Genomic DNA, 25015 nt, shown 5'->3' on the forward strand with positions numbered 1-25015 from the left:
TGTGGTCTGTATTGGTAAATATTTCACGGTCACTTAAACAGTGTTTATTCTGCTGTGTGGGTGGTATGCTCTGTACGCGTTAAATAGGTCAGGTTGTTCCATAGGGTCCTTCGAGGCTTTTAGGCGGCGGCTGGCTTTCTGTTCACTTGTATCGATTATCGGGAGGGGTATTGAATGTTCTCCTACAATTGTGGGTTTCCCCGCTCCTATTGGCAGCTCTGTTGATTTGACTGTTAAAGCTCAGTTACTGGCACATAAACGTGCAGCGTCCTTACATCCTTGCGATGAACTGACCCTTTGCAGTTATGAGACGCTGTTCATAACTTCATCATATTACTTGCTCTGATGGGCTTGCGGCTACTCCAGCTTCTTAGGTTTCACATGACGGGCCTTTTCTCCTGCCTTCGATTTTAACCTGTTTGTTTCTTTATATTTAAAGTGTCTTTGTTGTAAGCAACACAGAGTTGGGTCTTGTTTTGTCTGTATTGAAAAGCTGTCTTTTATTTGGGTCCATTTACATTTAGTCTATTAACATTTAATGTGATTATTAACTTGATTAGGTTTAAGTCTGTGCTCTCCCATTTGTTTTCTGTCAGTCCCAACTAGTGTTTGTTCCATTTTCTTCCTTTACTGCCTGCTTTTAGATTCGTGGAGTATTTTCACGATTCCATTTTTAAAAATAGACTGGTTTATACAACAGTTTTAGGTTCACAGCAAAACTGAGCAGAAAGTACGGGGAGTTTCTATATACCCAGCACCCCCCCACACACAGCCTCCCTGCTGACGACACCCCCAGTTTCCTGTCCTATAAACTCTAGTTGGTCTTCACCTCCCTGGACTCCCAGCTCCATCTCCTCAACTCACAGAGTCTTCAGGGCCCCTGAGGTCCTCACCTATGTGACGGCCCAGAAACTCCCTCAAGGCAGTGGGATGAGGTCACCACAGTGCTCCCCTCATTTGGTCCTCATCTCTCAGGGATCACTGTCCTTTGTTGCTAATGATCAGTGTCTTGAAGCCACTGTTTCATGCCTTTTGTCTGTTTTTGTTTTTGTTCGGTTTTATGTGCCAGGGGGTAGGTAAATCTGTCTCTGTTACTCTTCCTTGGCTGCAAGCAAAGTCTCTTCCACTCTAGCTGTTCTGACATGATTTTGTCTCAGCAAAGTGCACATTGATATGTTAGAAGCATCCTGACCAGGACGAATAACATATTCGTGGGTGCCAAGGAGAAACATCATTCATTCATTCATTCGATCATTCAGGAGATGTTTACCTCCAAGGCCGTGATGAGAACACAGGCACACGGTTTCCTCTGGGGCTTGTTTGGAACCACACCCGAAGAATGTTCACACTGTCTCGGGAAAACTGCAGGAGAATAAAGCCCTCCATCACCCTGACTGACACTGACTGAGCGCCGGCATATGCCCGAGCTTGCTGGGCAGTGCCCCGTGGAGCCCCAGGTCTGAGTCACAGATGCTCAGCGGTGACCAGAATACTTCCGGCTGAAAGCCACAGTCAGGGTGAGCGTGTGTGGTTTTGACCATGAGGTAGAAAGCGAGCACATCCCAGAGAAGGGGGTGGTGGAACCGAGTTTTGACAGATGATCACGGCAGGGGCGTGGAAGGCGGTGGATCAAGGTGGCGTGTGCAGGGGGGCAGACGAGGCCTGGGTGTCGGGGCCGAGGCGGGAGCTGCCTGTGGGCTCACACACAGCTGAGGGGGCCCCGTGGGAGCTGCAGAACGTTGAAGGCACCTCAGGAAAGATGATTATATGGTCATTTTCTGTGAATGCAGAGGCATAATGGACTTTTGCTTTTACTGCCTCCAAGTCAGTTTTGGTTTCCGTGAAGGGACTTTATGGTAGTTTCTCAAGTGAAAATTTATAATTACTTTTGTTGGCCTGGGAGCCTCTTCAGGCTCTTAAAGCTGCACACACAGGTGCCTTTCCATGACACAGGCGTGTGCCTCTCTGTGCATGCATGCGTGCAGACACAGTCGCGCACACAGTTGGACGGAGGGGGCTGGCAGGTTCCCCTGACGGAAGCCACTTCAGAGACTGGAGTTGGGGCAAAGCCACGAGGAAGGTGGTCTGGCTGCTGCTGTGGTCAGCTGTGCTTCCCTAGTCAGGTGATTGATTTGGTCATTAAGACCTTATTTCTTGAATGAGTCGTTACGCGTCCCCTTTCTGTAAACAGTGGTGGTAACTCGTGGTCTTCACCTTCATGCGGCGCATCCTTTCTGATTAGGCTGGCTCTCTTTAGGCCACAGATGACAGACTGGTCAACACTATTGTGAAAAATGGATGACATCATGCAGCAGTTTGCGTCCCCTGTGTAGCCTGCTGGTGCCCTGGAGCAGGCTTCGCTCGTGCAGCTGAGTTCCTCTGCGCCCAGCCATCTGACCGACCGGCCTGGCCTCTCTGTGCAGGCAGGTAACCTCGTAGGGCAGCGAGAGCTCCGGCTGGGAGCTGAGAGACCGAGTCTGGATCCCAGGTCCCACTGAACTAGGGGCAGTCCTGGCCGAGTGCTCCAGCGCTGTCCGCCTGTCCTTGGTGAGACGGTGGCCTAGGTGGCGGCTGACTCATGCCCAGGCCCTCTGAGAGTGCCAGTGAGGGAGAGGCGGCTCCAGGGCACAGACTCCATGAGCCCCGGGGCGGGACCTGACGGGCTGGCAGGCCTTCGACGGCTCTGGAGTTGGCCTTGCCGTGTGGGGCTCGCGAGAGAGAACAGCTGGCTCCTAACATCCCGTAGCCCGTAGGAGTGCCACGCACAGCCGTGTCCGACGCACAGACCAGGGCCTGCGCTCACTGACTGGCGGAGGCCAGGCCATGTCTACACTGGCATGGCTCCGTGCCCCATGGCAGCCGGCACCTCCCCCTCCCAGATGTCACTGCCGCCCCCACTCCCCGACCCCAGGAGAGCAGCTGGTGATTTCTGGTGCTGAACCACACACTCCATGCCCAGCCTGAGCCAAAGGCCTTCTTCTCAATTTCTGGGAAAAGCAGATTTATCAGCTTGTGAAATGGGGAGATGTTTACAGGAAAGGAAGGCACGAAACGAATGAGTAATTGCAGCCCGTTCTTGGTCCCCAGAGACCAATAATCTAGTCTTTTGCTTTTATGAGAAAAGTGAGCCGAGGAGAGCATTCATGCAGAGAACTGGGAGTCTGGAGGCCCCCGGGGTAGCAGGCGGGCAGGAAGGGGCCTGAGGCTCCCGCCCCGTGTGTGACTTTTAACGTGGCTGAGTCGTCTGCCAGGGCTGGCGTGGGGTGAGTGTAGAGAGACCCATGCTCTTCCGGGAGTCCAAGCCCAGGCTTGGCAGCCACCACGGTAACTCCTGGGCCCTCTGGCCTTGGGTATTTGGGGGACCAAAGCCGTGCTGGCCCTTGAGTCACAGCCTTCAAGCTGCTGCCCTGCCAAGCATTACCCTAGGTAACTGGGTCATTTCCCTCCGTCACTTTGTTGTTGACTGATGGTCTTGGTCGCCCCCAGGGCTCCCAAAAGCGTGTGCCCTGATGAGGCTGGTGGTGGGCCTCAGCCGCTGAGTTCAGTTCCCAGCTCTGCCTCTCACTTGTCAATCAGGCAAGGCCCCTCCGCTTGCCGAGCTTTCATGTCCTGATTGGGAAATAATGATCTCAGTAATTAGCAGTGATGAGTCGTCCTTAGGTTGACTGGAAGACGCCGGCATCCCTTCGGTAAATGTTAGGAAGCACCTCCTCCCTGCCTTTCTGTCAGGGGGAAACTGAGGCAAGGGAGCACAGTGGCTGTGCTGAGGGGTGAGTCCAGGGCCAAGAGGACAGGGGGCCCCCACCCTTACTGATGGTCCCGGGAGGAGGCAGCCTAGCTGAATGGTGACACGTTTGCGTGGACTTCCCAGGTCACGCCGGATGAGACCTAGGGTGTACGCAGGCCGGAGGGAGAGCCACCTGGTGTGACACACGCACGCGTGGCCCAGCAGCTCTCCCCAGCCTCCATCTTCATGTTTCTCCTGGGCCCCTTCTAGCACCTTCCATCCGCCTCACTCTCTGCGTCACCACCCACGGTCTCTCCACACGGCAGCTTGAGTGACCCTCTAGTCATGAATCAGGCGGTTACTCTTCTGCCTAAACTCCGTGACGTCCCCTCTCACTCAGAGCACCTTCCCCTACCCCCCGGCCCCAAAGGCCACCCTCTCCCTCCTCTGCCCTGCCCACCCGGGCGAGCCTTCGCTTGCCTGCCCACACAGCCCAGAAAGTTCTCTCGCTCATGCCCGGCACCGGCCATCATGGGCACCCTGCCCAGCACAGCCCCGCGTCACACTCCGTCTGAGACTCGGTCCCTCGCCTGCATGGGACGTGCCGTTTGTGTGTTCTGCCTGCTCCACTAGAAGGTGAGCGTCATGAAAGCAAGCACTCTGTTTGCCTTTCTCTTTTCTTTCTAGAAATTTCTGTTTTCTTTCTGAAAGAGTGCCTGGCACATAGGAAGAGCTGAGTTAAGGGTCATTGGAAGAATGAATGCATTAATTAATTAATTGATTGCTTGGCTGGTTTCAGGCAAGGGGCTGCTGTGCCGAGAGGCCCACAGAGGTATGGGCTCACGTTAGCTATGGGTCGTGACATGCCAAGCAGGGGCAGGCAGGGTACCCAGGAGGGACTGGCAGTGACTGAGTGTGGAGCATGGCACCCAGGGGAAGGAAGAGGGAGCGAGTGAGCAGCTGCTGTCCCGTCGCCCTTAGGTCCGTTCTCAGGGGGTCCTAGCACCCCCACCTCCGTTGCCATCCTGCAGTCTGCCTTTCAGGAGCCTGACTCCAGTGAACCCCATCTGCTCTCTGCCGATGGACAGACTGCGCAGTGTCAGGGCCCCTGGCAGCCGTGACGCTTTGGCAGATTTATCATCATTTACTTTCATTTTAACAACCTCAGCACTCAGGACTACCTAGCATTTACTTTAGGTTTTAGTGAAAACCTATTCAAGCTGCCAGCATGTGGTGAGACAGAGGCAAAGACCCAGGTGTGTGGGCATTGAGCTGGCGTGAGCAGCCTCACACAGCGCCACCTGCCAGGTGGGCAGAGCCGTGTGGCGCTGAGGAAGCAAGTGGTCCATCAGGAGTGAGACCCTGGGCCGTAGCAGCCAACAGGGATGGCCAGGCACAAAGCCCAGCCTGTGGCCACCTCAGCCCTGGCCCACCTCCTCCACGTGGCCGCTCTGCAGAGACTCCGGGCTCAGCCGTGGCCCTGGGGACTGCAAGTGTGATGGGGAGATGAGCGGAGGACTGTGGGCACATCGGTGTGGGCGGCTGCGGTGCTGCCTGAGGGGGGCCTGAGGGGGGGTCTGCGGGGGGGCAGCCAGGGGACTCATGGGGCTGCGATGGGCTGGCCGTGGAGACGGCTGCAGTGAAGGGGTGCGGGGACTGTCAGATGGGCCCTCATGAGGCCTGGGCTGCCTCGTCTTTTCTGATGTCCACCTTCCCCTCCAAGGAGACTTTGCAGCTCCGGGGAGCAAGGGCTCCCACATGCTCTGAGTCCCTGAGCTCCCACACGGCTGCCCCATCCCACCAAGAATGGCAGCGAGGCCACTCGGGCCCCTGGCCGTCTTCTAGAACGAGGAGCGGCTGGGCTGAGTCTTGTCTCCCAGAGAGGGGCTCTCCCTTCTGCTCGGCCATGTCTCGGCCGGGTGGGGCCATGGGCAGGCTGCTGAACCCCGATCCTCCATTTCCGCACCCATAAAACAGGGGTAAATAATACTCTTTACCTTACTGGCCCCTGTGAAGGGGAGACAGGAGACACACACGCGGTGCCAGACAGCGAGGGCATTGCATCAGGGTCTCTCCCGCCACTGCAGACCTGCAGGTGGGTGACTCACCTGTGCCCCCGCACGCACACATGCACACACACGAGGGCCATTTGGTTTGATCAACGATTACTTTCCATTTGGATCCCGAGTGGTTTTATAAGCAGGCTATATATAGGCCTTGGAGATTGGCAGGACCAATCGATAGCCATTAGCAGCGCTTAGGCAGCCAGTGCCCCTGCCGTCCCTCTGAGCCAAGCTGCAGCGTAATTACATCTGCACCGAAGGGGCTGCCACCGTTAGCTGAGTCATGTTCCCGCCCAGCCCACCTGCACAGCCATCCGGGTTCATGTCGGGAGAGACTTACCCCGGCGGCCAGGAGGCGGCGGGAACTGTGTCCCAGGACACCCCTGACCCAGATGGAGGCTGGCGGGGCAGGGTCGGGTCACCCTGCAGGCCCTGGGGCCGGCTATCTGTACCACACAGGCCAGAGTCACTGACATACAGACCCTGTTTCTGTTCCTGTCACCAATGTCTTTGGTCCTCGAGTCAGCCCCTGGGGTCCGAATCCGGAGCCCTGTGTCCTCCTCACCTGCCACTCGTGCAGAGTCTGCCTCGAGCCAGTCACCTCCCACCCACCCATTCCCCGTGCTGCCCACGTCCCCACCCTGCCTATCCTGGGGAGTCTGTTTAAATGACAGTGAGGTCCCTCCAGCGCCACCGTCCCAACCTCAGTCCTGGACAGATTTCTGTTTCCTCTCTGTGTACATTTTGTATGAAAAAGCATATACCGGAGCCCCTTTCAGAAGAGTGGGCAGGTAAGGCTAGCTCACCCGCCTCCCTGACGCCTGGTAGTTACGCTACTGCTCTGGCGGGCCGGCAGGGTTCTGTGGCTCAGAGAAAGGGTGCCCACAAGTGCCTGGGTCCACTCCGACCCCTGGCTGCAGCCGTCTGCTAGGCGGGCACGTGCCGTACATCCACCGGTCGTCCTGGGTCAGGCCCTGCCCTAGCCACCCCTAACTTAGTCACCTCTTTAAAGCCCCTCTCTCCAATCAGGTACGGTCACACTGGGAGGTGCAGGCTGTGAGAGCTTGGGGAGATACAATAGTCTGTAACATTAGGCTAACGGGTATTGCTAGACTCCTAATACAGATTGTATGAAGATAAGAGTAAAAGTGGGCCATGGGCTCGCTGTCGGATAACCTATGTTGAAAAATTAAAAAAAATAATCATGCTCATTTTAAAATAATAATTATTAAGTTGTTAATGTAAATTAAGTTGTAAATACAAAGAAGTTAAATATTAGCAGTAATTCCATCATCCAGAGATGGAAACTACGAACAACTGGGTTTGTAGCTGTCGAGATGGTTTTCTGGGTACAGTTGACCCGTGAACAATGCGAGGTCACTGCCCCCACGCAGTCAAACGTCCACGTAAAACTTCTGACTCCCCTCAGGATTGAGCTGCCGATAGTGACAGCCGTCCCAGTAACATAAGCAATCGGTTAACACATACTTTGTATGGTATATGTATTGTATACTGTATTCTTATAATAAGGTAAGCTAGAGACGGAAATATTAAGAAAATCATAAGGTAGAGAAAATACGTTTCCAGTACTGTGTCTATCGATACTGTAAGTTTACATCATCTGTTTACAAGACGAAAAAAGTCTGTGTGTGAGTAGACCTGCACAGGTCGGGGGTCGATGGTCCGTATTTTATAAAAATGGGGCGTAACTGAAAATATGGGTCTGTTACTGTGCTATTATTTCTTTTCTTTTTTTTATTTTTAAATTTATTGGGGTGACAATTGTTAGTAAAGTTACATAGATTTCAGGTGTACAATTCTGTATTACATCATCTATAAATCCCATTGTGTGTTCACCACCCAGAGTCAGTTCTCCTTCCATCACCATATATTTGATCCCCTTTACCCTCATCTCCCACCCCCTCCCCCCTTACCCTCTGGTAACCACTAAACTATTGTCTGTGTTTGTGAGTTTTTGTTTCTCATTTGTTTGTCTTGTTCTTTTGTTGTTTTTGGTTTATATACCACATATCAGTGAAATCACATGGTTCTCTGCTTTTTCTATCTGACTTATTTCGCTCAGCATTACACTCTCAAGATCCATCCATGTTGTCACAAATGTTCCTATATCATCTTTTCTTACCGCCGAATAGTATTCCATTGTGTATATATACCACAACTTCTTTATCCATTCATCTATCGAAGGACATTTTGGTTGTTTCCATGTCTTGGCCACCGTAAACAAAGCTGCAGTGAACATTGGAGCACACGTGTCTTTATCTCTAAATCAGATTTTTTGGGTAGATACCCAGGAGAGGGATTGCTGGGTCACATGGTAATTCTATTCGTCATTTTTTGAGACTGTGCTATTTCTTAATGTGTATAGTCCCTGGCTTTCCATACCAAATGCACACATGTCTAAGCATGATTTTTAACGGCTGCGTGGTGTTCCTTTGTCCTCGTGTTCCCTCATCTCTATACCCATCCCCTCGGCTCTTAGGCTGTAGGTAGGTGCCAGTTTCCTCAGTGCTATCGTCTAAATCCACCCACACTGTAACGTGCTAGAAGTGAAACTGCCGTGTCAAAGTGTGTCTGTTTTTCAAGGCTGTAGGCCACTTATTACGAGATTACCCTCCATAAACGTTATAGCTTTTGGACGCTAATCAGCCGTGTATGAAAATATCCATTTCCCTTGACTCTTGCCAGCAATAGCTTTTCTTTTCCCTAAAAATCTGTGTCGGTCTACTAGGTCAAAAAAGAGAGGCGCTGCCGGCTTACAGTTTGTGATCTTGGATTTGTGGCGAGGCGAGGCCGTGTATCGGCTGCCTGTGTTTCTCAGACCCAGTACCCATCATCTCTGCTCTTGCCCTTGTGTCTGCAGAGTCGGGGCCCAGCCAGCTCAGACCCACCCTCCCACCTGTGTACTTGGCCCCATGCCTCCTCCACCTCAGGCTTCTCTCCCTCCCCCACGCACACCTGCTTGAGTTCTCACCTGGGCCCGTCTAACCCAGCCTTCGAGGCCTTCCGCTTCCTGTCCCCTCTTCCTCTGGGATGCAGCCTGGTGAGGACAGGGCACTTCTGGGGCTGCCCAGCCGCCACTCTCTTGGTGTCAGCAGAAGAAATTTGACAGCACCTGGCTTTCTCTCCCTATGCCGAGTCCCCCACCGGGCCAGCTCGGCACGATGCAGATAAGGACACAAAATGCCCAGACGTGGCGTGTCCTCCCCCAGGTTCCCTAGGTGGGAGGCATCACATCTGATTCCAGTGACCCTGGTCCAGAGTCAGTGTTTGCTGAAGGAAGGATCCAGATGGAGCCGCAGTTTGTATTTGGAGAATAAGCTGTGACCTTCTTCAGGCTCAAGAGAGCACAGCCTTACGCTCACTCTGAGGATGGGGACGCAGAGGGTTGGGCTGGTAGGAACGGGACCCAGTACAGTGCAGCAGGGGACCTCAGGGCTATCTGGTCCTTCTCAGTCACAGGTGGGGCTGGAACCCAAGCGGGCAGCTTGCCCGAGAACACGCATGGCGTCCTGTCAGGTCAGGGTAGGCAGGAAGAGCTGGTCTCTGAAACGCCTCCTCCTTCCATCTCTGTTCCTCCACGTTTGGGGCCAGAGAGACTTCACAGGTTCCCTGAGGCCTGTGAAAAAGGAAAAAAGGCCCAACTTTCCACGGTGATTGCTGTGCATGTTAGATGTTGTTGTCTATGAAGATTGCTTGGTGCTGATTTTTGTGACTGTAACTTTTGGGGGATAAAGCCCTCCAGGTAGCATCTCTGTCCTTACAAGGGGCCGCAGGCTATTTCTGAGCTCCGGGTCGGAAGCCGAAGAAGCCTGGCTGAGCGAGTCCCCTGGCTCCGCCAAGGTCCCTGATGGGAGCGGCGCAAAGGACGGGCGTGTTGGGGCCGGGGTAACTTTCGTTCTCATTTGCACAAGTTCAGTTGTGGGTAAGAGCTCTCCGGGGCGTAGGCCAGAAGCTTCAGTGTGGACTGAGCTGCTTTAGTACCCCAGACTCCCAAACGCCTCCTCTGGGCACTCCCCACCTCAGCCCTGACCCACGCCTCTGGCTGCTCAGGCCTGGCCCCTGGGTGCTCTGCACACCAGCCCGCTCACTCATTGAGCCACCAAAACAGTACATCTGGCTCTTCCTGCAGGTCACTGCGCGCCCTGGTCTAGCCCCCTGCTCTCCCAACCCACAGGTGGGAGGCCCCTCATCCCACTCACTCTGCCCTGCTCACAGCAGCCCGAGGAAGCCCACACAGCAGGTCAACTGCCCTGTCCCCTCTGCTCACCACCTTTCAGGGCTCCCATCTCACCTGATGGAAAGCCAGTGCTTGCCCTGCTGCAGCAGCCCTCCTGGGTCCAGCCCGTGCCCTGATCACACCTGCCCTGGCTCCCGTATGCTCGGGCCTCCTCCTGTGCCTGGCACACGGTCCCCAGATGCTGTATTCCAGCTCCTCTAAGGCTGCACTGAAATCTCACCTCCTCACAGAGACCGTCCCCGACAGCCGATACACTTGTAAGACAGTCTCCCCCCACCCTTTCCACCTTCACTGACTTATTAACCACCTGACTGACTGATACATGTATAGGTGTGTGTGTGCGCGTGTGTGTGTGTGCGCATGTGTGTGTGTGTGTGTGTGCACATGTTTGGTGGTTTCCTCTCCTACAGCACTGAGCGCTGGAAGAAAGGGATTTGCTTTGTTCCTAGCACCCAGCACAGTGCCCGGGACATGGTGGTACTCAGTGAAAAAATTGGCCAGCTGGCTGGTGGATGGATGGCTGGTGGATGGATGGATGGTGGATGGATGGATGGTGGATGGTGGATGGATGGACAGATGGAAGGACAGATGGACAGATGGATGATGGATGGAAAGAAAGGACAGATGGACAAACAGACCTAAAGGGGTCTCAGGTGGGGAAGACAGGCCATGACGTCTATCAGATTTTCAGAGTTCCCCATGACTCAATAAAGGCATTTCAATAAATAATTGTTTTCCTACATGAATCTGGGGATTTTTTTCCCATTCTTTCCAGAGCCTGTGCCTTAGTGTGACGATGGCAAACAGTCACGGGCTTTATATTCACACAAGCCGCGTTCTAATCCCAGTGCTGCCTGATGGCTTTGCTCAGATTGTTTAACCTCTGAGCCTTCGTTCTTTTTCTCTGTAAAGTCCTGCTTATAGGTTATTAAGACAAAAATGAGTTGCTTGAGACATGCCTATTGCTGTGTGTAGCACCTACTTAATGTTAAGTTAAGGCCCTCTTTAAGTATCATTCTCTTTCCTATTCGATCAAAGAACGAATAAAAGTCCCATTGCTGAGACCTGTCCCTGCTTCCAGGGAGCCGTGTGCCGGGGTGGCCATGGTGGATCAGGTCCCAGCTGTAGCTACACCTCCCCCAGCCCAGGGCTCCAGCCTTGCCCCTTCTCGCCGCCTCTGTAACTGGGAGCCTCAGATTTCCGGGTAAGGACAGGCCACATGCACAGCTAAGAGGGCAGCCCGGGGCTTCTGGCCCCAGGTAGCCTGGCCTGCCTCCGCCACCGCTTCCTAAGCAACCACATGCTGCTCGGAAGATGGTAGTGGAGGTGATTGAATTATTTAAGAGAACAAACTGTTTTCCAGCACCCTGATTTGCATATCGGCTCCGAATGTGCTCAGTACAAACCATTCTTCTGGTTGGAAGGCGGCAGCCCTACAGCTAAGGTCTCTAATGACTGCTCCTTTTGGAGCAGTGGCTCAGCCTGACTCACCCTGCTTACAGGTGGCTCTCCCCTCCTCTGGGGTGCATGTGGCAGGGCCCCTCCCTCGGGGTGGGGCCAGGAGGGACATCTGTGGGTGGGATGGAGCTCGGCTTTACCTGTGCCCACTACGGGAAATCTGCCTCTGTCCGTCAGGAGTCTTCATCTGAACTCAGGACCAGAGCATGAGCGGAGGGGTGAGGGGGGCAGAGCAGACCAGCAGAGGAGGGGGGTGGGCCCAGGAGGTGTAGAAAGCTCGGGGCTTTGGAGCTGGAAACCCTAGGGGTGGTGGCACCAGGCTTTGGAGAGCAGCTGTGCATGGGAGAGTCAGGCAGAGCTGGGTGGCTCTTCTGTCAGGGCTTGAGTGACTGTCAGGCCATCCCTGTGGGGCAAAGGGGTGACCTAGCCCAGACAGCAGGGGCAGGCTCGGTGTGTTGGGTGCTCTGCCAGCACATCTGTCACCTGTGGAGGTGCTTGAAGGTGTGGGCTTCGTGGCTCTGCGGTCAGAATCCGGTCCGCAGCCCCACAGGTGGTTGGCCACATGGGAGGTAATCTCCTGGCAGCAGTGTGGTGTGGGGGGTGCGGAGAGAGGAGAGCCAGTGGGGACTGTCCACGTCATCACTTCATTCCAGCCTAGAACTCTACTCTGAGGCCCCAAATTTCTCAGTCTGCAGGTGGCCTGCCTGGTCCTTATGAAGGTGTATTCATCGTGACATTTTAGGTCATGCTTTGTTGTCGCCGTTTGTAGCTTCTGAATATTCAGACAGGGAGTAGGTGGTCCCACCTGTGTTCTGCCCTGAGCCCCAGGGGTGGTGTGGGTGGGCCTGGCTGGCCTGTGTCCCCTCCCCTTCCCAGCGAAGGCACTGCCACCAACCTGCCGTGTCAGGAGCCTTGTCTCCTGTCAGGCTGCTGCTGGGACTGAAACTGCCTTCCTGCTAATGAAGCAGAAAACATGGCCGTCAGTTCTTTCCAAGGTGCTTTTAACAATTCCTTGTTTCTCCTGGAAGCAGTGGTGTTGGCCCAGAGAGGTACGCACAGCTTCTTGTTCCTTAGTAAAAGGCTGATCAGCGAAACCAGGAGGGCACTGGGGCGGGGCCTGCACCCTGTCCGCACCTCAGCCATTCCGCGATCCCACACTCATTCCTTCACGAGCATCCCCTGAGCTCACAGATGCCTCCTCTGTGCTCCCTAGAAGACCAGCCTGCTCAGCGCCCACCGCCTCTCACCAGAGCTCCACACCCCTGCATGGCCCCCTCTCACTGCTCTCACCCCTGCTCTGTACGCCCAGCCTGTGTGCCCCACTGCAGCACTGGAATGCAGTTACAGACACTTGGCCAGGGTCCATTGTTTCTAACTGAGTCCTTGCTATGGGCGGGTAGTGAATGGATGAAGGGTGGACGGATGGATGAGTGGGTAGTGATGGATGGGTGACCTGTACTCGTGTTTGTTGAGTTTGTGAGGGCAGAGAGAAAGTATCAAGATCCTTTTTCCTAGGCTGGGGCACGGGAGCCCAGATAGCTAGGCAGATTAGAAGGAGCCGTGGGGGTCACCCTAACTGGGGTGAGAAGGTCCGCGGCTTGGATGACACTGTGTGGTGAGGACAAGCCTGGATGCAGAGCCACAGGAACAGTGAGGGGTCGAGCCGGGGTGGCAGGAATCTTTGCTTTATTTAGAAAGGCTTGAGAAAAGATGAAAAATGAGAGATTGAAAAGGTAGAGACATTGCTTGAGGACAGACGAGTCATTTTAAATTCTTTGTGTTCTCAGAGGGCGTCTTTGCATAAGGCTACCAGCCAGCAGGCATATTTTCCATTTTTTCCTCCCGCTTTTTTCCTGGTTTATCTTCAGTGGCCTGAAGTGCTTTTCCAAAAGGAGATGGTTAAAGGCAGCAGGCTTGATAGTGGCTTTGTTTCCAGCAAGCAAGCGGCTCCCCATGAAAAAGTTCTGTTCCCCAGGGAAGGACAGGGGACCTGGGTTCTGTCCCCCTGGGAAGGAGAGAGGACCCGGGTTCTGTCCCCGGGGGAAAGACAGGGGACCTGGGTTCTGTCCCCCTGGGAAGGAGAGAGGACCTGGATTCTGTCCCCCTGGGAAGGACAGGGGACCTGGGTTCCTGCACCGGGCCATCACTAATTCACAGTGTGGTCCTAGGCCTGTCAACTCTGCACAGGGTTCCAGCGGTCCCTTCTGAAAGTTGAGAGTTCAGTTGGATGAGCGCTAGAGGCTGTAAATGTCACAGCTATATGCTATAACAAACAGCCCAAAATGTCAGGATGCCCCTACCCATCCTGTGCCTCCGCTTATGCTGTGGCCCCTACCCATCCTGTGGCCCCGCCCATCCAGTGGCCCCGCCCACCGTGTGGTTCGGCTTACCCCTGGCTTCTCCCTTCTGCACTCCTCAGTTCCCTTAGTTCTTCGGTCAGGGAGATGGGGGATTGTAGAAGGGATATAATTGTGGGTCAGCTTTGGGGGGGGGTGTCATTTACGGGACTCAGTTCACTGACCGGGAGGCTACAATCTGGCTGTGTGCTCAGTAGGAATGGGAATGGTTTGGTGAACACCCAGCCAGCCTCTGCTGCCAGAACCTTCTCAAGTTCAAGTGTTCCTTGAGGGGAGGTCAGGGAGGGCGCCCTGGTGGAGGAGGTCGTGGGCAGGGCCTCGAGACACAGAGCTGGAGGTACATGCCAGGGAGAAGACAGCGGAGCCCAGCACAGGGGGCACAGTGGATGCAAATGGCAGCAAAAGCCACGTCAGCACAGAGCCCTCTGTGAGGGGTGTGCAGCAGCTGGGTGCCCCGTTCAAATGCTGCATTGTCCCTTTAGACTGAGACGGCCTCGTCAGCGGCACTCTGAGCCCCTGGAGCGCCCCCCTCTGTCCAGGCTCGGCCCTCGCCCGTGTGTCTCCCTGTCTCCTCGGTGCACTAGCCCTCTCGTCGGGCGCTGCATTTTCAACGAGGAAGAGGAAGTCCTCGCTTCGGACGGGACTCACCCTGGCCCTGCGCTGGGCACCTATGTGGCCCCAGAACCCTGGCTTGGTGGATGTGAGGCAGGACCACAGGCTGCGTGTGTGGTGTTGGCCATGCGTGTGTTTCCTCCCACTGAGGGAAGTGATTCACCATGGTCCACAGGCAGCCACGGGCCACCAGCACACAGCCCAGAGACCTGCCTCCCCAAGCTCCTCTTGGGCTCCCCCTCCCCACAAGGCCCCTGGCCCTATACACCCCATGTCAGGGCCGGGCCGGTGGTACATGTGCTGGGGGGGGCGGGCGCAGCGCCTCTGAGTAAGAGAACGCCGGGCTGCATGGGCCTCCTCTCCAACTCGCCTTAATTTTAATTTAATTCCCTTTAATCTTTAATGAAAAGTTGTAAAAGTAAATTATTTACCCAAGAGAGCCAAGCAGCTCCTCAGGAGCTGTTCCCGACTGGAGGGTAATTACACGTGTGGGTCTTGAACAGCCTCCTTCCTGGACGCTGGGGAAGAGGCGGTCTAGTTTATGAACTAATTAGCTGCCTCAGTAACTGTTAAAGATGCACGCATTTGGTGGGCCGAGAGAGCAGAGCTCTGACCCAACAGTGGCCGAGGGGGCAGACAGAGCCCCCCTGTTCTGGCCCCATGACCTGGGGAGCTGAGGAGCTGAGCCGCGCTCCCTGCAGGCAGCACTCTGGCTCTGGGGCAGACGGAGCCAGCCCTCTCCTGCCTGTGATGTCTCCTGCTGTCCCTCTGTCCGAGCCAGCCCACGAATGGAAGGGCCCCCTTCCCAGCACTGCTAGAGTCTCAGAAAGTGGGAGGCAAGAGTGATGGGAGCAGCAAAGGGGGGCTGTGTGCTGTGACGCCCACTTCCCTGGGCTGTGCACTGCTGCTTTGGGTTGAGACTCTTGCCCAGAACACCATCACCCTTCTCCTGGGGACTATCCTGTTTCCCCGAAAATAAGACCCAGCCAGACCATCAGCTCTAATGCTTCTTTTGGAGCAAAAATTAATGTAAGACCCGGTATTATATTATATTATATTATTATTATATTGTATTATATTATATATTATATTATATTAGACCCGGTCTTACAGTAAAATAAGTAAAATATAGTATAATAAAGCAAATAAAGTAAAACGTAGTAAAATAAGACTGGGTCTTATATTAATTTTTGCTCCACAAGACACATTAGAGATGATTGTCCAGCTCGGTCTTATTTTCGGGGAAACACGGTAACCATGCTTCTAACCTCTTCACCAATCTCTCTATTGATATACAATAAAGTATCAAAACTTAAAAAAAATTAAAACATCTGGAATAAGGGACACCGTATTCGGCATAGTTGGTTATCAAGACTTGGAGGAGTGGGTGTGCAGGAGAGGTTGTGTGTGTGTGTGTGTGTGTGTGTGTGTGAGTGAAGGTCGGGGGTGGGGGACTAAAATGTGGCTACTGAAACCTCTCGATTGGTACACCTTTAGCTCTGAGCTTCCTAACAGCCAAAGAGAAAAGGTCAGCTACTTGGTTCCCATTGGTAAAGAGGGAAAAGTTGCTGGGTTGGTTGAGTACCTTCCAACTCTCTATTTTGTCATTAGAGAAAGTACATCACTTTTTACTGGATAATTGGAAATGACGGGGTTTCATACTCAATCTCCTGTGCCTTCTCCCAAAGGACAGCTGTCCAGTTGTTGTCGGTAGGGCGAAGCCAGACCCATAGCTAGGCACGCCCTGGCCGTAGCTCTCATCTTACATCCTGAGTCTCGGCTTATATATTTTTTCCACTTGAACTTCTTTGGCTCCATCTAAGAAGTGACAGAGAACCTTGATTAATTCCCAAGCCAGGCCTTGCCGGAATCAAATTTAACTCTAAAATTTAGGCTCACCCAAGATTTATGTCGACTAGAAAAGTGTGGTGTCCTGTGACATTTAAAATTTAAATGTGCTTCAGCTGAGGCAGGCTTGGTAAAGCCCCAAAAACCTCACTCCCTTTGGCTGGTCCTAGGTCTTCGCCTCGTTAGTTTTTCCTGCACTGTTCTTAAGTCTTGAAATTTTTTTAATCCAAATTTAGATATTTGCACCCAAAGTCTACTTAGCCGTCCCCTGTTTCTTAGAGTTACCAAAGGCAAGGAAGGTGGAATTGTGAGCGAGGTGGGGAGGACGCGCTCACTGGGGTTTGGAGCTCTGGGGAAAAATAAGCCTTCACTGTTTGGCCTCGGGCGTCATGTGCTAAGGAAGCAATGAGCAAGAAACCCACGGGGGTCTTTCCTCTTTGCCACTGGGAAGTGACTTGCACGTGTTCCCTTCAGCCACTAAGGGAGCTGTGCTGTGTAGGCTCCAGTGGGAGGTCCCGCCCCCACCCTGCTTCCTCTCCTCCACACCTCGACTTGTTCATCTGCAAAATGGGGCAGCGACACTGCCAGCCTGATGGGACTCAATGAGACGATATTCATGCGGCCCTTAGATCTGCCGTGAGGATCCAGCTGCTGCTCAAGAAAGTGGGCACTGTTGTCCCCACAGGGCTAGCCACAGCAGGAAGTGGTGCGTGCCGGCCTGCGGGGGCGGGCGGGATGCTGGATATGAGGGTCGAGTAAGGACAAACCCCTTCCACCACACTCTCCCCCTTTTCCTGGGCTTGTTCAGATCATGGAAACTTCCTCCATGGTCAACTGGCAGATGCTGAGGGCTGTGTCTCCAAGGCCAGCTTCTGGCTGTGCTGTGAACGGCAGAGCAGTAGAAGCAGCCTTTGGCGGACCTGGCCCAGCGTGTGCCCTCTGGGACCCCACCCCACCCTGGGAAGCAGGGCTTCCCCAGGTCCAGGGGCAGGTGGGGCCTGCAGGGCCCACCCTGGGGAGGCCTCCCTGCCCAGGGGTGCACATCTCCCCCATCCTCCGAGCTCTCTCACCCATGAGTGTCCCCCACCCACAGTGGCAGCCCTTGGCCCCAGCGCAGGCTGGCACTCGGCTTCCTTTCTCCTGGAGCCCCCCAGGGTGGGCCCTGAGCCCTTCCCTCCTCTCGGCTTCTATTTATAGCCTGTGTTTCTGCCAGAGCCTGTCACCCGTGCTGTCGCATAAACGTGGCGGCGGTTTGGGGAGGAATTCTGGGCCAGACAAAATTAAGTCCGTGACTTCAGCTGGTATTAGAAGTGAAGGAGCAGGGCTGGGGGCAGGAGGCAGAAGATGGACCGTGGCTGGATTTAATGCTTTGAGGGAAGAGACTAAGCTGCTCCCAGGAGATTTCTTGCATGAGATTCTCCTGCATAAATCATGTCCTCCATGAAAGCTTCGTCTGCAAGTCAGGGACCCAGGGCCCAGAAGTGGTAGGTTGGTCCCAATCCTCTACACCCTCCAGTTATAGACAGAGTGACTGATGGGGTGACGGCAGGATGGGGGAGGGGCACCCCGGCCCCAGAGCCCACTCATTCACTCATTCACTCACTCATTCACTCATTCACTCACTCATTCATTCATTCATTCACTCATTCATTCATTCATTCGTTTGTTCAACAAATCGGACCTAGAACGAGTGTCTGCCTGGCCTGGGTACCGGGGACACTGGTAAGTGCCAGTTCTCCTACAGCTTCCCGGGGAGGAGGAGGAGGTAGTTAATAGTTAAACCAATGGGTAAATGAGAACTTCAGATAAGGTGTTGAGGGTCACGAGAAAATGAAAGGGGATGAGAAAGTGACGGGACTTGTACAGTCCTGGAGGTCAGAGTCTGAAAGGGGCCTCCGCCGCCTTCCTCCTGGAGGCTGGGGGGCCGCGGTTCCGCCCTCTCGGCTTCAGGGGCGCCTGCCCTCCTTGGCCCCGTGTTCAAAGCCAGCAGCCCCCTCCAGCCTCCCTCTGCTGTGGTGGCATGGCCATGTCCCCTTTCCCTTTTAACAACCTTTGTGACTCTGTCCCGCCCCCAGGGGTACTCCAAGCTCATGTCCCTTCTCAGGGTCTGCAATCACACCTGCAAAGTCCCTTTACCATGTGAAGGGACGTATTCCACAGGGTCCCGGCATTAGGGTACAGACCTCTTTGGGGGGTGCATTCTGTCTACCACCGCCCCTTCCCCCATGGTAAAGTAGACTCAGGGTTTCAGAAGCTTTTCCAGGACAAGGTTTGACCCTCACAGGGTCAGCTTCCGGTCTCCCCTCCCCGTTCACCACTCTCCAGGTGGCCCCAGATGGATATCCGCTGTGCGTGGTCCCCTGTAGCTGGTATTGGCTCAGAGAACAGCTCAAAGGGAGGGAGGACAGGTGGGCCACCTGCCGCTGTCGCCCCTGCCTGTGGTCAGGGGTAGGGTTCCAGCCTGGGACTCCTTCTTCCTGAGTCTGGGATAGTCCAGGTCTCAGCAGTGTGGCCACTGGGCCCCCATGGAGCCTGCAGCCTCCTGCACAGAGCAGTTTGAAACGTCACTGTGGCCTGGGACACTCTGAAAGGACTGGTCCCCACCTCCCGTCCTCTCTGTAGCACTTTAAGCCTCATTTCCCCCTTAGCATTCAGTTATCCTGCGTGTCAGGAAGGACCCTGGAGAGGCTAGATAAATGCAAACTGTCCCCAAGGGCCAGAGGCCTACCCCACTCCCCAGGGGGGAACCAGGTGGGTAAAGACCAGGCCGCCCCTGCTGAGGCCGCGCGCTATGTGTCCGCTTCCCTGCAAAACCTTTCCCATTCTCACAGAACCCTTTGAAGTGGGTCCTACTGTCATCCCGTCTAAAGGTGAGGAAGCTGAGGCCCAGAGAAGACAAGTGGAAATCACTCAAGGGCAGGGGTCCCCACCTGGCCCAGATTGGGGAGGGGGTTCCCCACCACCGGGAAATGGAAGGTGACCGGGGCTGACGCTGGAGGCCAAGGGGAGAAAGTAGGCTCCACACACCTGGGCCCTCAGACCCAGGGCTTCCATGGGGGTGCGAAGGGCCCCTCCCCACACACCTGGGCCGTCAGACCCAGGGCTTCCATGGGGGTGCGAAGGGCCCCTCCCTGCACATCATGGGGAGGCGCCTGGGTAGCCGTGAGGAGCACTTGAGGGCATGTGCCTGCTGCACGGGACACTCATGGCCTGGGGTCCCACCCACCTCCCTGGGGCCAGCTGGCCTCTGCCTCAGACACAGAGAAGGTGCTAGCCCACCATCACTTGTGGGGGCACCGCTCTGCTGCTCACCTCACTGTGACTGGGCGGACACGCCTCTCACCCTCCTCATCTGACCGCGGAGGTGCTGGGCCAGGGGACCTGACGCCTGGGGCCTCCCCAGGACCATGGCAGGAACTCCCAGACGTGGGGCTGAGCCCCGCCGGTGCCAGAGGGCAGGCCCACAACTCAACATGCGGGTCTCATCCTTCCAGGTAATTCAGACGCTGCTCCAGAGCAGTTTGCCTCTTGAGCCAGTGTTACTGATTTCTTCCCTGCTGCTTCTGGTTAGTTCTCTGAATAGCTGGCGGGCAGGCAGTCCAGGCTTCTCTCTGGTCTCAGCGGCGCCTCACAGCCTTGCTCAGTGGGGCCTCTATGTGAGAAGGGGGCCCTTCTCCCCAGCGTGCTCCGGAGTCACAAAAGCGAATTAGCGAGGGGTGTTTCTCATGGGTCCCGAGAGAGAGGTTCAGGAGGCATCATACTCACGGGGGAGGGGGAGGCTCTGCTCTGCTCCACCCTCCTTTCTTCCCAGTGACCGAGGAGGTTTGAGTGTGACGGGAGGTGGGGGTGGGTCACAGTCTTGTGCTCGGATCCCAGATTCTGGAGTCTCAGAAACTGCCCCAGTCAAAGAGCGTGGAGCAAGCAGAAATGCATTAACTCGGTGGGCAGCTGCGGTGGGTGCCGGGCACAGGGGAGCATGACTACCTTCCCAGTGTGCCTGGCTCTGAGGGGTTCCTGGGATGCAGGACTTCTAGTACGAAAACCGGAGGGTCCCAGGCACACCAGACCGGTAGTCACCCTGCAACTAGGCACACAGCAGGGAGTAGGACAGACGTGTCCTGCCCCTTTGCCTTCCTCCTCCCAGGGGAGGCAGGCAAAGAAATAAGCACTCATAGCTATGAATGAATAAGAGCCAGTGACCTGGGGGCCCAGGGCAGTGCACCCCAGACCTGGGCACAGAAGGCCTCGCGGGGCCTCTGGCTCCTCTCTGGCTCCCACCCCCAACCCCAGCCTCTGAAGCCACGGTCATTACCCCGGTTTTGCAGGTGACGTGAAGGAGACTTAGGTTCGCAAAGGGCCTCCCCCAGAACGAAGGGGCAGGCTTGGCTCTGTCCACCACGCCTGCAGTGCTGGCCTGACCTTCTAGAGAGAGCACCAAGGAAAGGTTCCCACCAGGAGCTGTGTTCACAGCCTTGCCCCCCTTCCCCATTGCCCGGGGGCCACGGAGGGGTTGAAAGGGGGCACCACCAGGCAGGCTGGAGGCCACTGAGCAGAGGGGCCATAGGCAGGTCCTCAGCTGCTCTAGCTAGCGGCCCACACAGTTCTCTGCAAGGAACAAAAGAGCAGAGATGTAATGAGCCAGCCACCCTTCACTGATTTGCACATAATCGTATCTTTCCTTTAATGGAACCAGCAACCGAAGCACCCTGACACCTGCTCTCTCCGTTTCCCCCTTTGTTTCAAGAGGTTCAGACTGTGCCTGGTTGTGTTCACTTTCAGTACACATGACTGAGGTCCAGCCCGAGCGGGGACAGGGACCAAGGACTGGTGGCCATTGTCGTCACCCCTGCTTCTCAGACAGGAAACGGATGCCCAGGAAGGAAGCCACTGCCCTGCCAATGCTGGGACTCAAGATGCAAGTCACATGTTCACCATTTGCTCAGACAGGGGACTAGGATGGTGTCAGGATGGGCCCCTCTAGAGGGGCATTTCCAGAACCAGAACTCGTGCCTCTTGCGTACTGTGGCCCATAGAGCCATGTAGCAGAGTGGTTATAATTCATTCTAGCTGTTAGCAGTGGTATTGGCTCCACTGCTCGGGAGCTGTGGTGACGTGCCTCGGGCAACACAAATAGAAATGGCCAAGCTGAGGTCCTTCTGATGCCAGCTCCTGTGCTCAGCAGAACACAGCAGCCAGGAGAAAGGAGAGCCAGTCTTTGTGCATGCCTGCTGTGTACCAGGCACCCTTGAAAGTGCTTTATGTGTCCTGCAGACAGACCAGTGGGTGGGACCCAGCTCCTCCAAATTTATCCCAGCTCATGTATCCCTGCACATCCCAAAGTGTAGGATGCAGCAAAAGCAGGGTTTTGAGTGCAAATCATAGCCTTTAAAAACAGATGTTGGTAGAGAGAAAGATGTTCTCTCCTCTAGGAAGTCCATCCTGATGGTATTCCACGCCTGCATCTTGTGAAGGGCCTCTTCTCTGGGCCCCACAAGAAGCAAACCGCCCCCCATCACACACACCTCACTCTGTCAGTGCGGTCTCATGTGGCTGAACTCTTGGCTTACCTGGCTTTCTCTTGCTGGATTGTGAACTCTCTCAACGTTGGGACTTGTGCATTTCTGTGTTCCTCGTCACCTTGGCACTGGGTGCTAGCAGGGGGTGAAGGGGTGTGGCAGTGGGTGTTGAATGAATGAATGAATGTTGTCCAGTGACCTCTGCAGCCTCTCCCAGGTCCCACATGACCCACCCGGTGGAGGGTCTACCCCGGTGTGAGGGTGAGTGGGTTCGACAAGCTGTGCACCAGGAGGTGAACACGGGTGGGTTTGACGGTGGGCGTGCTCTAAGGGGCAGGCCTGGAGCCTCTCTGAGGCTGGTCTATCCTGGGGTCAGCCACTCTAGGCACGCTTTTCCCTTTGTCCCAATCATTGCATTCCTGAGACTGTATCCTAGGAACCCAAGTCCAGAATTCAGACACAGCTCTATGTAAAAATGTGGACGTCAGAGCTGTTCATCTACTGAAAAAGTAGACACAACCTAAACATGGCCGGGTGACTGAATGACGGTTTATTCCTTTCGTGGGATCTTCTGCCGCCTTTGAAAACATTCTCACAAAGATGTCAACATGTGGGACATGCTTAGGTCCTCAGGGGCCCAGAGAGCAGGACGCAGAACTGCACCTCAGGTCCCATGGCCACATTCATAAATAAGGATGGAGAAACACAGGAAGTAGACGGTCCCCGTAATGCTAACAGTGGCTGCGGGGGGAGGGCCGGGATTGTGTGGGATTTAAAAAAAAATATTTTCACTTCTCTAAAGTTTCCAAAGTTTTTCTAGTGTGCTGTGAAAGCTTATGATTTTGAAGAAACAAAAGAGGGGGAGGCTTGCGCTTAGAAGGCTTTCCTGGAAAAGTGGGTTTGTAGGGAGACTTGGTGGCTGCTTCCTTAACCTACAGAAACAGCCCCCACCCCCAACCCCACTGTCACTAGGAGTGTGTGTGGCAGAAGCCCAGCCAGGTGCTGCCACTCGAGCTCAGCTCTTTCAGGTGGGAGCACCTGGAAGGCCCCCCCAGACCCCAAATGACTTGGGGGCCCTCTCAGCCCCTCCAGCCGGGCATAGAGGGGTGGGGCAGCAGCCTTGGTGGGTGAAGGGGTGAGGGAATGAATGGACGGATGGACGGACAGGGGGACGGCCCTGACAGCCTCGTGTCCTGTGTCCCTTGCAGATGTGCTGGTGGACGGCCAGCCCTGTGACAGCGAGGTGGCGGCCTGCCGGGTGGGTGACCCTATTCGCCTGGAGGTGCGGCTGACCAACCGGAGCCCACGCAGCGTGGGGCCCTTTGCCCTGACCGTGGTCCCCTTCCAGGACCACCAGAACGGCGTGCACAACTACGACCTACACGGCGCCATCTCCTTCGTGGGCTCCAGCACCTTCTACCTGGACGCAGTACGTGTGGTCGGGAGCCCTGCTGGGCCCAGGTTCCTGTCCCATTGTCCCCACCCCTGCTCCGGTGGTGGGCATGGGCTTCTCTGTGTCAACCCTCCTCTGCCCAACTCGCCCAGAGACCTTAGCTTACTTCTCTGCATCCTGCCTGAGTCCTGCGAGTGAGAGGAGGATGGCGAGAGCACCCCTGAGGGTTAGGGAGATAAGCCAAGTGGGGGGCCTGGGACAGCCAAGAGGATATCCTGCCTGCTACTGTCACCCTTGCTGTTGCCCCACCCCCATGCCCCACCCACCTGTTGAAACAGTGCCGTCACCCCAGCCTGAACCCCCCACACCACCTGAACCCTGAATGATCCAGGGAGCAAAGTGCTGTTAGCACTTTCCAAAGATGGAGGCTGAGGCTCAGAGAGGTGCAGCGACTGGCCTGGGGTAGCACAGCAGGAAGCACTGGAGGGCACTGGAGCAAGGCCTAGGGCCCATCCTTCTCTCCCCTGTGGCCCCACATCCAGGCAGGTTTGGGGGTCTCCTGGTGGCTTTGGGGTCTGCGCGGCTCCAGGCTGACGCCTCTTCCTCCCGCCTGTAGGTGCAGCCGTCAGGCCAGGCCGCCTGCCTGGGGGCCCTCCTCTTCCTCTACACGGGCGACTTCTTCCTCCACATCCGGTTCCACGAGGACAGCACGAGCAAGGAGCTGCCGCAGTCGTGGTTCTGCCTGCCCAGTGTGCACGTGCGCGCCCTGGAGGCGCAGGCCTGAGCCCGCTGCCGTCGGGAGGACGCTGTTCCTTCAGGGAGAGGTGACCCGAGAGCCGCAGGGCCCACCTGGCCCCACCCCCTGGGCATCAGCCCCCACGCATCTCGTCCCCTTTCTCCTGCAGGGTCCTTTCTGGGCTGCACAGAGCCCCCTGACATGGCAGCCTCACCCCTTCCCACACTGCCCACCAGGTCCCCTGTGCTGGAGCCCAAAGCTCAGATGGGCGCTGCCCAGAAACAGTGTCCACCCAGCCCGGGGCCAGGGTCCCTGAGCCTGTTCCTGTGACCCGGGGATCACAGCCCAGCCAGGAGGAAGACAGGCGAGCGTGAGGGAGGGCTAGGCCTGGGGTGACCCCTCTGCCCTCAGAACCCCCGAGGGCTGGTTCTTCTCCCTGAGGCCCCACGGCAGCCCAGGCAGGACAGACGGCACCATGGTCAGCACCAAGAGGGGCCACGTGCCCCAGCCCCGGCCGGCAAATGTCTGGGCCCTGGGCTGTTTCCAGGCTGGGCTCCAGGGGCCGTGGCCTGTGTGTGGCTCTATGTCTGTGACAAGTTCTCCAATAAAGGGCCTGACTTGCCTCCATGCATCGGCTTGTGCAGTGTGGTCGGGGGCCGTCCCCAGCCCAGGGGAGGATTCCAGCACTTGGGACTTATCAGAAACCCCCATGACACACACGGCTGGTGGCTGGCAGAGTGGCGCCTGTGACTGCACAGCCCCCCCCCCATGCGTGTGCTCCCCAGGCCAGCTCCCCATCCCCTCGGAACACTGCCTCCATCCCCCCACCCCCACCCCCGACTCTGGTCCCCTCAGCCTCTTGCTTTCTCTTCACCCTCGTGACAATGTTCATAGTCCTTTAGGGGCTCTCGCGGCCCAAGCCTAGGACTCTCAGGTGAGGCTGTTAACTGTGGTTTTATAGGCTGCCTGCTGCCCATGGGGGGCAGGTGAGGGCAGATGCGGGCAGGAGGCCAGCCTTGCCTGGCTCAGGGCTATGCCCCCGCCGAG

General features: G+C 55.8%; 1 protein-coding gene across 7 annotated transcripts in view; it reads left to right on the top strand.

The window, feature by feature from the left end:
• Positions 1 to 24595, top strand: part of TRAPPC9 (trafficking protein particle complex subunit 9) — a 320362-nt gene extending 295767 nt beyond the window's left edge. For all 7 annotated transcript variants that reach the window (XM_088798934.1, XM_074316658.2, XM_088798935.1 and 4 more), the window contains 2 exons: positions 23048 to 23268; positions 23849 to 24595. In XM_088798934.1, the coding sequence (XP_088655060.1) occupies positions 23048 to 23268; positions 23849 to 24016 (389 nt within the window). In that variant the 3' untranslated portion in view covers positions 24017 to 24595. The remainder of the gene's footprint in view (positions 1 to 23047; positions 23269 to 23848) is intronic.
• Positions 24596 to 25015: the final 420 nt, after the last annotated feature.

This window comes from Rhinolophus sinicus, chromosome 6 (genome assembly GCF_057876585.1).
Source record: "Rhinolophus sinicus isolate RSI-liver-muscle chromosome 6, RSI-T2T, whole genome shotgun sequence".
Lineage (NCBI taxonomy): Eukaryota > Metazoa > Chordata > Mammalia > Chiroptera > Rhinolophidae > Rhinolophus > Rhinolophus sinicus.